The sequence below is a fragment of the Littorina saxatilis genome, linkage group LG10 (assembly GCF_037325665.1).
Source record: "Littorina saxatilis isolate snail1 linkage group LG10, US_GU_Lsax_2.0, whole genome shotgun sequence".
In the NCBI taxonomy this organism is placed as follows: Eukaryota; Metazoa; Mollusca; class Gastropoda; order Littorinimorpha; family Littorinidae; genus Littorina; species Littorina saxatilis.
In genome coordinates, this window is record NC_090254.1 from 48202177 (window position 1) to 48214955 (window position 12779).

Consider the following 12779-nt stretch of genomic DNA (forward strand, 5'->3'; position numbering starts at 1 on the left):
ATAGGTACTTAACAATTGTGCAGCAAGCTGGTTTTAAAAGTGCATGCATGTTCTGCTGTGCAGTGACTTGAATGAGAAGCATTTAACAAGGGTAAAAGATCAAATACGGTGATGCCACACGCTGAAGAATAACATACCTGTAGTCCTGAGCTGCTGCTGAAGGACAGTAAGGTCGGTGGGAAGCTGGACATTGTTGGGAAAAGTAAGGCGAGACACAGACTGCGCTGGCAACATCATTGCTTGAGGTGCCAAGGCAACGGGGTGCCAACCAGCCATCGAGAAAACCAGACTTTGCTGCCTTGTTGTAACCATGCCTGTCAAACAAGTACAATGTATATGGCCTTAAGTCTGAAATGGTGTCCACAGCTGAAATAGCTGTGCAACCTTGGCTCTAACCTGATTTGTACATCAAAGAAAAATAAAATCCTTGTAAAGATTAATGAGACTTCTAAAGAAAAGTATGAAGTACACACCTAGAGAAACATTGTGTGCTCAGTTGTTGTTTTTAATGAAAATGTCGCCATTATCTGAAGTCAGCAGCACTACATTTTGGCCATTTTTTGTGACATGACCTTACAGCATATTGAAACATGGTCTACTCTGTCATATTTATGGGACAGAATGTCATGAATGACTTTTCACTGAGCCAGTAAAACTCAAATGTACCTTTGACAAAGCAAAGTTTTTGAATTTTGTCAGTGAGCCTGCAGAAAAAGGGAGACAAAATTTCACAGAAAGTTCATAACTATTTCCGTAAGACTTCATTTTTGTTCACTGATCAGCTCTAAATAATAATTAAAGATTGAAACCTGATATATTTTTGTAAAAAAGTATTTTACAGTATGTTTTGCAGAGGTATAAAACATAAAAAGGGTTGTTTGACTTGTTTTTGCATGTTCAAAAGTAGTTTGAAGTTTACGTGCAGATTTTCTTGTGAAAAAAGAGTTATGAACTTTCCAACCTTTTGCCTTATAAAAAGAGTAAATTGACTGGTTGGGGAACACCTAGCTTTGTAATGCATTTGGATCCACTAGCAGCAGTCACACTGAAAGTTTGCATCAAGTTCATTCATTGGTGTTTGAGTAATTGAGAAATAAAAAATTCTTGTGAGAAAGTTATGAACTTTCCTACTATCTCCACTGAGAGTGTTTTTTGTCCTTAAATGCTAGCCATGAAAGTTAAGGTTGTAGTGGAACAGCAATTTTGCATATAAAAGTACATTAGATTTAGATACTAAGCCATTTTTGTCACTAAAGTCAAGCAGTATGCTTTAGTTAGCCATTTTCTCTGTGTCTTGCGCACTATTTTTATGTGAGAGTTACTAACTCATGTCAAAACCCAAAATATATGTAAAATGACTATTTTCAGTTTCCAAATTACACTGTACCATGATTTTCATCACAAAAAGAATCTACTGGCTGCTGACTGTTTCTTTCTGAAGTACTTAGCCGTTTTGTCATGAAGTTCATAACTTCACATAACTCAAGCTCATTTTTCAAGGGCGTGTTTAAAATAATGCCTTGTTAATAGCAAAAGAGTACATTTGACTTTATCTGGACATTTTGTAAGAAGTTTTCTGAATATCAACCCTCAAAATTACATTTTGATAATTCCAGCATGAATCTGTGTTGACTGCACGGTGTACATAACTTCACATCAACTGACCCTCAGCCCCACGGTGTGAAGTTATGAACACATGCCATGAGTATGATTTATACACAATAATTAATTTACTACACTAAATCACTACCTCAAATGATGTGCTGCTCTTCTCCAGAGTAGGCTGTTACAGTTTGATGTCATTTTTATTTTAATTTACCAGCAGATTTTAGTACGTAGCTTTTCAGTTAAATAAATGATGTGAAGTTATGAACACACAGTCAGCTGACATAAACACTAACTAAATAATGATTTCGGTAACAGTTTTCATGACTGAGTTTGGTTAAGTAAATCATTAAGTAACAAAACCTTGTTTAGAATTATTTGCAAGAGACTTTAGTTAGTTATTTTAGTATAAATGTGTGATTGATGTGAAGTTATGAACTTTCACAAGTTTCAAACAATTTGTTTTATTTTGGCAATTAAAATCTGATTTTGTAATATAAGTGCAGCTTTAGCCTATACTATAACTCTGTGTTCTCAGTTTGTCATTGTTTTGCAAATATATTATACAGTAACTGTACTAGAGACCAACATAACAAAAATTCTTGTGAAGTTATGCGCACGCTCACATTTTATGATTTTTGTTATCGTTTGTTTTCACAAATGTTTTACTTTTATTACTTAGTTGTATGTTGATTACAAAGAGTAGCTGGAGAGAAAATAAGATGACATATGCACTTTCTTACTTTGGTTTGAATTAGCCATAGTTTGTGATGTCACGGTGTGAAGTTATGAACTCCTAGGACATTCTAAAAGTACTTTCAGTTTCTGCCAACTCTTTGAGTCAGACAAACATTTTGGTGTATTGAAATCCTTTTGATGGTACTTCTCAAGCACATTTTGCACAAAAACAGCAAAATTGTAGATTTAATGATAACTTATGCCAATATTTGCTGTGAAAAAATTGTGACAATATTAATTTCTATAAATAATACAGATAACCAAAAAATCTTCTCCACACTTCATCTTCAAAAATTACCTTCATGTTCCAGCTCACCTTTTTCAGATTAAAAAACAAAACAAATTGTTTCCTGCCTGTATAAATTAAATTTATTATACCAATAAAAGTAAATTATGTGAAGTTATGAACTTCCCATTAATGGAGTTCACATCTGCATCATGCGTGGCCAAAACAAGTTTAACTTGCTTGAAATGCAAAGTAATTTGCTGTAGCAATTTGCTCAGATGTCTAAAACAGACCCAATTACATGTAGCAACAATGATTTAACAAGTCTAAATTTTGTGACGGTGTGAAGTTATGAACTCCTGCAAACTTTTAAACCTGAATCTGTGAAGTGATCAAACATGAGTTTTCTTAAATCATAGCTGTTCCTTGCGTATTTATGCTCTAAAATACATCTCTATTTTCAAAACAAAGAAAATGTTCATTTTTAAAATTGATTTTGTATGTCACAAAAATGGACACCTATTCTGACTTTGGGCCATATCACAATGGGCACAAGTCTGTTTTATGTGGGAAAAAGTATAGCCAGTGTTGTTGCCAGCCTAAGAAGACAATAGGTCATTTGGACCTCCCTAAAAAAAAACCAATAAGTCCAAATGTCCTGGCTTTAAAAAAACAATAGGTCCAAATTACCATGCCGTAGTATTATATTGATGAAATTTCCGCTGTTTGCGCCGTTTTCGATAATTAGGTACACCGGCTGGAACGGGTATTTCCGTAAACGCAGCCTCGAGTGTCAATGACGACAAACACAGAGTCAATGACGACAAACACAGAGTCGGCACCGAGTGCATTTTTCACTCGTAGCAAACATGAGCATTTCGATCGGGGTTTGTTTTCCGACTTTGCAACTCCCATTCCATTCATTGCAGACCTTGTCCGCCTTGTACGAATATGTATCGGTCAGTTGACCACCAAAACGTAAAAACTATCGGTCCATCGACCGGACAAGGCTAGGTCCAATGCGTCAAATCAGAAAGGAATGCGTCACAGACAAAAGACCGAGGCCTGGCAACAACACCGTATAGCATGTTAAATTCTTTACACAAGAAACTTTTTCCTTGATAGTACAATAATTGATTGCAACTCGACTAGGAAATGTCCTGAACTATAGACCAAGTTGTGGTTTCTGGCTCAGGAAAGCTGAATTTTAAGTAAATTGGTCAACCATGAATTGTCGCAGTCAGTGAGTTACTACTTCTCACAGTTTCTTTCATTGACTTTTACCTTGGCAAGTTTTCTTCCTTTGTGCAGGTGGTGACAGCATAGGGTAATCGCAGGAAGAAGGTGTGCTATCAGAATCAAAATCACTCTCCTGACAGTAGTCTTCATCCTAAAACAAAATATTCACAGTTAAGTTAATGTGATGTCTCTTGCAAGGCGGAACATAGAATCATGTGGAACTTTTATTTAAACTAAAACATCACAATTTAAACCCCAAAAGGTATTTGTAAGTAGATCGGAATATCGGGTCAATTTTTGAAAAAGGACTTGGAGAAAGTATGATCACATTCACACCATTTTTGACATATATATATATACATGCGTGTGTGTTAAATCCCACAGGGGAGCTAGGTCGATCGACCAAATGTCATCCTAAAGCTCCTATTGTACAATACTTTCAACGTATTTTCTTTCGCCCTAAGGTTTGGTACTTCCTTTCAAATCTCAAAAAAGTGTTGTTGTCTGATGTTCATGTCGTGTACCAAAAAGAAATAAAAACGTGTATAAAAAAAAAACAAAAAAAACTGAAAAAATAAAATTCTCAAAAAAGTAATATGTCATTTTTTTTTAGTAACAACCCAGATCCAATTCGCCAAATGTCGCCCTAACGCTCCCATTATACAATACTTTTGATTAGGGCGACCAAAATTATAACATATATATATATATGCATGTGTGTTAAATCCCACAGGGGAGCTAGGTCGACCAAATGTCATCCTAAAGCTCCTATTGTACAATACTTTCACATATTTTTTTTCGCCCTAAGGTTTGGTGCTTCCTTTCAAATCTAAAAAAAAGTGTTGCTGTCTGATGTTGATGTCGTGTACCAAAAGAAATAAAAACGTGTATAAAAAAAAAATCACAAAAAAGTAAAATGTCATTTTAGTAACAACCCAGATCCAATTCACCAAATGTCGCCCTAAAGCTCCCATTATACAATACTTTTGATTAGGGCGACCAAAATTATAACATGTATATATATATTGTGTTAAATCCTACAGGGGAGTTAGGTCAACCAAATGTCGTCCTAAAGGTAAAGCTCCAATTGTACAATACTTTCAACTTATATTCTGTCGCCCTAAAGGTTTGGTGATTCTTTTAAAATCTCAAATTTCATGTTACTGACAACCCAGATCCCATTCCCTATCAAGCAGACATACAAGCTTATGTCGACACATGCTTCCAGACAAATTTGCAATAACAGTAGAATCATTTCCCATAATACCATGGCAGCTTAGCACACCTGCCTTTCGTTGAGTCTCCACAATCATCATTTTGATTATTCTGAGACTATGATGCATGCTGGGTGTGTTTCTGCGGGTTGCATTGACCCGAGCTGGACATTGGCGTCAGGATCAAGTCCAAGCTTGATTTTGAGTGCATGTACTCAGAATACTGAATAGACCTCAGTTTAAAATCTCATCCCAAAGAGTAGTGAGACACCGCCCTTCATGAGGGGTCAACCGTCAAGTTAACAGCAGTGTACAACTCAGACAGTCACTTATCCAAGTACTTGCCTAGGCTCGGCATTGCTTAACTTTGTCATTGAGTGAGACTGCAAGCCGCCCACTCCGCCACTATGGTCCAATAAATATTCGTGTTAAAATAAATGTGATGCTTTTGAGACAGATCATCATAATGGTCCTGACTTGCCTCAATTATGTGCTTATCTTGTGTGTTTTTCTGGATTACACAGGTACTGTAGTTAATGTCCAACTATCCTAAAAGCTCCAATTGTACAATACTTTCAACGTATTTTCTTTCGCCCTAAAGTTTGGTGCTTCCTTTCAAATCTCAAAAAAGTGTTGCTGTCTGATGTTGATGTCATACATGTACCAAAAAGAAATAAAAACGTGTATAAAAAAAAAAACTCTGAAAAAAAAAGAAAAAAAAATTCTCAAAAAAGTAAAATGTCATTTTAGTAACAACCCAGATCCAATTCGCCAAATGTCGCCCTAAAGCTCCCATTATACAATACTTTTGATTAGGGCGACCAAAATTATAACATATATATATTGTGTTAAATCCTACAGGGGAGTTAGGTCAACCAAATGTCGTCCTAAAGGTAAAGCTCCAATTGTACAATACTTTCAACTTATATTTTGTCGCCCTAAGGTTTGGTGATTCTTTTAAAATCTCAAATTTCATTTTACTGACAACCCAGATCCCATTCCCTATCAAGCAGACATACAAGCTTATGTCGACACATGCTTCCAGACAAATTTGCAATAACAATAGAATCATTTCCCAAAGCACACCTGCCTTTCGTTGAGTCTCCACAATCATCATTTTGATTATTCTGAGACTATGATGCATGCTGGGTGTGTTTCTGCGGGTTGCATTGACCCGAGTTGGACATTGGCGTCAGGATCAAGTCCAAGCTTGATTTTGAGTGCATATATGTACTCAGAATACTGAATAGACCTCAGTTTAAAATCTCATCCCAAAGAGTAGTGAGACACCGCCCTCCATGAGGGGTCAACCGTTAAGTTAACAGCAGTGTACAACTCAGACAGTCACTTATCCAAGTACTTGCCTAGGCTCGGCATTGCTTAACTTTGTCATTGAGTGAGACTGCAAGCCGCCCACTCTGCCACTATGGTCCAATAAATATTCGTGTTAAAATAAATGTGATGCTTTTGACACAGATCATCATAATGGTCCTGACTTGCCTCAATTATGTGCTTATCTTGTGTGTTTTTCTGGATTACACAGGTACTGTAGTTAATGTCCAACTATCCTAAAAATTAACAGTTTCTTGGTAGTGAATGCGAGTACGTGTAAGAATGTTGTGACTTTTACATACTTTCTTTTTATTCTAAATTCAACCAATCTATATATGTACGTGTGTGTGTGTTAAAGCCAAATATTGCCCTAAAGCTCCCATTATACAAAACATTCCACTTAGGCATAGGGCGACCGACAAGTATGGGTTATATGAAGTCTTATATCGCGCGCGTATCTCCAGACTCGGACTCAAGGCGCCGTGTGAGATGGATTTTTTTTACACAATACATCACGCATTCACATCGACCAGCAGATCGCAGCCATTTCGGCGCATATCCTACTGTTCACGGCCTATTATTCAAAGTCACACGGGTATTTTGGTGGACATTTTTTTAATCTATGGCTATACAATTTTGCCAGGAAAGACCCTTTTGTCAATCGTGGGATCTTTAACGTGCACACCCCAATGTAGTGTACACGAAGGGACCTCGGTTTTTCGTCTCATCCGAAAGACTAGCACTTGAACCCACCACCTAGGTTAGGAAAGGGGGGAGAAAATTGCTAACGCCCTGACACAGGGTCGAACTCACTTCCGAGCGCAAGTGCGTTACCACTCGGCCACCCATTGGTGCCTTTTCTCCAATTTCATTAGACTGACAACATCGACCTAGAGGTGGCTAAATCCCATTTCCTGGAAAGTTTAAAAAATAAAAGCGGTCAATTTTCGTCCTGATATGGCTCTGCGTAGTCGGCTGGACGTTAAGCAACAAATAAACAAACAAAAACGGTCAATTTCATAATGGAGGTAACCCGTGAGTAAGTTCAAAATCACAATGCTTTTCGTACCTGTTCATCTCCAAATGAGGCTGGTGGTATCGGTACATTTCCAGATGAGGCTTTTGGTAGCGGTACATCTCCAGATGAGGCTTGTGGTATCAGTACATCTCCAGATAAGGCTGGTGGTATCGGTACATTTCCAGATGAGGCTGGTGGTATCGGTACATTTCCAGATAAGACTGGTGATAGCGGTACATCTCCAGATGAGGCTGATGATAGCGGTACATCTCCAGATGAGGCTGGTGATAGCGGTACATCTCCAGATGAGGCTGGTGGTATCGGTACATTTTCAGATAAGGCTGGTGATAGCGGTACATCTCCAGATGAGGTTGGTGGTATCAGTACATCTCCAGATAAGGCTGGTGATAGCGGTACATCTCCAGATGAGGCTGGTGATACTGGTACATGTCCAGATAAGACTGGTGAAACTGGTACATATCCAGATAAGGCTGGTGATACTGGTAAATCTCCCGATGAGGCTGGTGATGGCGGTACATCTCCAGATGAGGCTGGTGATACTGGTACATCTCCAGATAAGGCTTGTGATACTAGTACATCTCCAGACGAGGCTGGCAATACTTGTACATCTCCAGATGAGGCTGGCAATACTGGTACATCTCCAGATGAGGCCTGAGGTACCAGTACATCTCCAGATGAGGCTGATAAAAAACAAATCATATCTTTTAACTGATAGAAGCATGTGTTGCATATATATATATATTGTAATACAGACCTGGGGACCTCAATTTTGCCATGGAGTTTAACAAAAAAAAAGCTACGTGCATTTTCAGAAAAATGAGAGTACTCCACATAACTTTTAATCATTCATTTCAAACATGCTGCACACACCGTCATTGATAAAAAAAAAAGATGGAAATCTTTGTTGATTTTTTCTTTAAGAGAAGACCTAATGTCATTAGACATCTGTTTCATCATTGCTGTAGCCTTCTTGCAGCCTGAACACTTAGACTTCTGCGCGATGTTTAAGACAGGAAACACACTTTTGACAGCTTGTAAAATCACATCTGCTGTGCTCAATGACAAATTCATTTTCACTATCAGCTCGGATAACATCGCTTTGGCATGTACTGCACCCTGTTCCTCGGGTAGATCTTTTGCAAAAGACAAAGTCTGTGATGCTCCTCATGCTGGCAGCGGCTTTTCTTGGTGTTGTCAATTTCAGGATCCCTATGAGTCTAGCTTTGACATGCAGTGTCTATCGATGTCAAACTTGGAAAACATACGTTGAAAGGAATTCCTGTTCCCGAACAGCCTTTTTCTTTGCTCCTGCTGAGGATCCACCTCTTTGTTGTTGTTTTTGCATGATAAAAATTGAGCTTTCCACGCTTTGAGCTGATCAACGCAACTGATCTCGTTTAGTCACTTCATACGAGATTCAAAATGGCCATAGTAACAGGTTGTTTTTTTACACTAACTGAGTGAACCGAAAGTAGAAACGCAAGAAGTCTAGGAATTATTTCTCTTTTTTTCCACAGACCGTATCAATCGTAATTTAGAAAATCAAGAGTACAAAATATGGCAAAATCTTACGGGTTCCCTTTTCTGTACTATAAATAGCAATAAAATGATCACAAGATCAAGAAGGGGCATTTACAGGCTTCATGGCCTATCTAATACTAATGTACATTTGAAACTTAGTCAGGTATAGATTACATTCAAAAAGCAGAGGGGTGGACTTTTTCTTGGGTTCCTACCATTGTAAGTTTTTGTTAAAACTTTAAACAATTAAAGTAAAGGTTAATGTATTGGCAAAACAAAGACGAGAACCGAAAAATGCCACACTATGAAAATAAGTATGATAAAATGAAGTCGCAGTAACACTAAGCTTTTAGTTTTATGGGAAAAGTATATATTTCACGACGTTACAAAAACATATTGAACGGAATTGCCACCACCAAGGAATATGATAGCCATGCCTTCAACCCTATTCAACGAAGAGGAAATCTGTATCTGTCAAGTCAATGCTGGTGTCTTGATTACCGCTTTACTGCTTTAAAGAAATGTGCCAACCTTGTGTTTTTTCTTCTGTGACTCGACGGCCTCCAGCTCCTCTTGCAGTACCACAACTCGTTTGGACAGCTGCTAGTTGCGGAATGACAGACTGTCGACCTCCTGCTGGTACTTTCTGTTCCATTGTTCCTTCTCTTTCAGGTGCTCCTATACAACAGGCACAAGAACCAATTGTATTTATGGTCAGTTGACAAAGCCATCTACTTTCAGTACATTTGACACTTTTCAACAATTTAGTCTTATGGTATGAATATTCTTCAAATGGCAAACAATTTTCTAATTACATTCAAAGTTATTCTTATAATTATCATATGTTAAAAGGCTTTTCTGGTTAATGTTAATTGTAATTCAATCAAGTTTGCGTTTTAATGAAACGGATCCTGTGATTGGTCAGAATGCCCCAACTCATTAAAAATTACCGGTCATTAAATAGAGCTTAAACAATGACCACGAGTTGATTAGTGGAAAATAAACCACGAGTGGGTATTTGCAGCCTCTTGGTAATTCACGAGTGTGCGGAGCAGGTTGTTAATGAATTTTTTAGCTAGTGGCTATCGACAATTAGTCACCGGTAATTTGTAATGAGTTGGGACATTCTGACCAATCACAGGATCTGTTTCATTAAAAAGCAAACTTGATTGTATTACAATTGTCGATAACCACTCGCTAAAAAATCCATTAACAACCTGCTGGCGAGGCGTATTGATACAGCCTCAACTAGTCTCGGTTAGCTTTGAGGGTCATTTTACAAGTAGGAAATATGAAGGCCAACGAAATACCGAGACCATAAGGTATGCGAAGTGATGACGTTGAGTACGTGACGTAAGTTAATGCATGAATTCTTCCGGACTACGTCAGTCAATTCCAAAGATCGCTTTTGTGATGAAAAGAATTTGTTTTAGAGTTTGCTGTCCAGAAAACCGTCAAAAAAGAAGGGAAAATGTGTGTGAAAGAAAACAAAACAGGAGCAGAGTGATACGATAGGAATACAGAGACATTTCTTGGGACTTGACCCTTGCAGGTAGGTGGACTGAAAGTAGTGTGTGAACAGAACAGAACCAATTCTGTCTGTTTACAACCGCATGAAAGCAGGAAAGAGATTGTCGTCAGATTCAATTACAATAACATTAACATGCTTCCATTTGAAACTTCTCGGTCTTCATCGTGGATTGACGCCCTCCCAAAGTCTAAAGTAATTGAAGCCCTCCGTCGCTTCGCTCCGTCGGGCTTCAATTAGCTTTTGTCGGGCGTCAATCCCCGATGAAGACTTTGAAGTTTCAAATGGAAGCATGTTAATCACTTAATGTGTAACTGAACAGGTGGGGGCCTCATCAGATCAAAAAGCTGTGTCTGGCAAGAACCGTAGTGAAGGCATTACATCCGCATCAAAGCGACGAAGGAAAGTGTCCATTCTAGCTCTGCCCTCTAAAGTCAAACAGCAGTAAGTCCACTCATAATAAAGCCAAAATGAAGTATTGCCAGTCATAATTATGATAATATGACTGGCAATACTTCATTTTGGCTTTGATTTTTGTTTGTTTGTTTGCTTAACGCCCAGCCGACCACGAAGGGCCATATCAGGGCGGTGCTGCTTTGACATATAACGTGCGCCACACACAAGACAGAAGTTGCAGCACAGGCTTCATGTCTCACCCAGTCACATTATTCTGACACCGGACCAACCAGGCCTAGCACTAACCCCATAATGCCAGACGCCAGGCGGAGCAGCCACTAGATTGCCAATTTTAAAGTCTTAGGTATGACCCGGCCGAGGTTCGAACCCACGACCTCCCGATCACGGGGCGGACGCCTTACCACTAGGCCAACCGTGCCGGTTTTTGGCTTTGAAGGGCAGGCTAAAGGTAGTCACTTTGATTAACTGGAAATAATTCATGCAAGTTTTTGTCTTAGCTTTTCTTACCTAAATTATTGCGTAAAGCCATGAGGACCACTCATCCTCCTACCTCTGGTGTAATGAGGGTAGTAGTCCATTTTTGCCGAAAGTATCTGGATAAAAAAAAGCATACACAATAAAATATTTTGTGTTGCCTCAACGTGCATGTCCACCCCCCCCCCCCCCCATGTGACCATCTTATCAAGTTGCAGATATTGCTAGTGGTCAGTGTGTTCCCAACACAAATGTGACAAAGGGGTGCTGGTTTTTGTTTTATTAGGTTGAACTTGAAGAATTTTGTAGTAATGAATGTTTTTGTTCACATCAATTTTGACTCGGTTTAAAGACTTTCATCTGGAATGTTCATAGATCAACCCATAAAAGTTTATCAAATTCCCTTACCAATAAATACACTTTAATTTTCCATGACCAGTGGCTGAACTTCTGTAACACTGACATTCAATTACAATAACATTAACATGCTTCCATTTGAAACTTCTCGGTCTTCATCGTGGATTGACGCCCTCCCAAAGTCTATAGTAATTGAAGCCCTCCGTCGCTTCGCTCTGTCGGGCTTCAATTAGCTTTTGTCGGGCGTCAATCCCCGATGAAGACTTCGAAGTTTCAAATGGAAGCATGTTAATCACTTAATGTGTAACTGAACAGGTGGGGGCCTCATCAGATCAAAAAGCTGTGTCTGGCAAGAACCGTAGTGAAGGCATTACATCCGCATCAAAGCGACGAAGGAAAGTGTCCATTCTAGCTCTGCCCTCTAAAGTCAAACAGCAGTAAGTCCACTCATAATAAAGCCAAAATGAAGTATTGCCAGTCATAATTATGATAATATGACTGGCAATACTTCATTTTGGCTTTGATTTTTGTTTGTTTGTTTGCTTAACGCCCAGCCGACCACGAAGGGCCATATCAAGGCGGTGCTGCTTTGACATATAACGTGCGCCACACACAAGACAGAAGTCGCAGCACAGGCTTCATGTCTCACCCTGTCACATTATTCTGACACCGGACCAACCAGGCTTAGCACTAACCCCATAATGCCAGATGCCAGGCGGAGCAGCCACTAGATTGCCAATTTTAAAGTCTTAGGTATGACCCGGCCGGGGTTCGAACCCACGACCTCCCGATCACGGGGCGGACGCCTTACCACCAGGCCAACCGTGCCGGTTTTTGGCTTTGAAGGGCAGGCTAAAGGTAGTCACTTTGATTAACTGGAAATAATTCATGCAAGTTTTTGTCTTAGCTTTTCTTACCTGAATTATTGCGTAAAGCCATGAGGACCACTCATCCTCCTACCTCTGGTGTAATGAGGGTAGTAGTCCATTTTTGCCGCAAGTATCTGGATAAAAAAAAGCATACACAATAAAATATTTTGTGTTGCCTCAACGTGCATGTCCACCCCCCCCCCCCCCCCATGTGACCATC

The 12779-nt window shown here is 39.1% G+C and overlaps 2 protein-coding genes across 2 annotated transcripts in view; both read right to left on the reverse strand.

Moving 5' to 3' along the window:
• The window catches only part of LOC138978981 (uncharacterized), an 86616-nt gene that overhangs the window by 45142 nt on the left and 28695 nt on the right, over nt 1-12779 (reverse strand). The window lies entirely within an intron of this gene.
• Nucleotides 85-12699, reverse strand: LOC138978979 (uncharacterized). Its single transcript, XM_070351800.1, has 5 exons — nt 12608-12699; nt 9446-9592; nt 7424-8073; nt 3854-3959; nt 85-314 (listed from the first exon to the last, which is right to left on the reverse strand). Exons 1-5 carry the CDS (start codon nt 12627-12629, stop codon nt 100-102), a joined length of 1140 nt encoding a protein of 379 aa, XP_070207901.1. The 5' UTR covers nt 12630-12699; the 3' UTR covers nt 85-99.

Excerpts from the sequence above, each read along its gene's own strand:
- LOC138978979 (XM_070351800.1), bottom strand. The coding sequence starts at position 12,629 with ATGGCTTTACGCAATAATTCAG. Across the intron at positions 9,593-12,607 it reads GGCTTTACGCAATAATTCAG|GAGCACCTGAAAGAGAAGGA; the intron begins GTAAGAAAAGCT and ends CCTGTTGTATAG. Across the intron at positions 315-3,853 it reads AAGGAAGAAAACTTGCCAAG|GCATGGTTACAACAAGGCAG; the intron begins GTAAAAGTCAAT and ends CTTGTTTGACAG.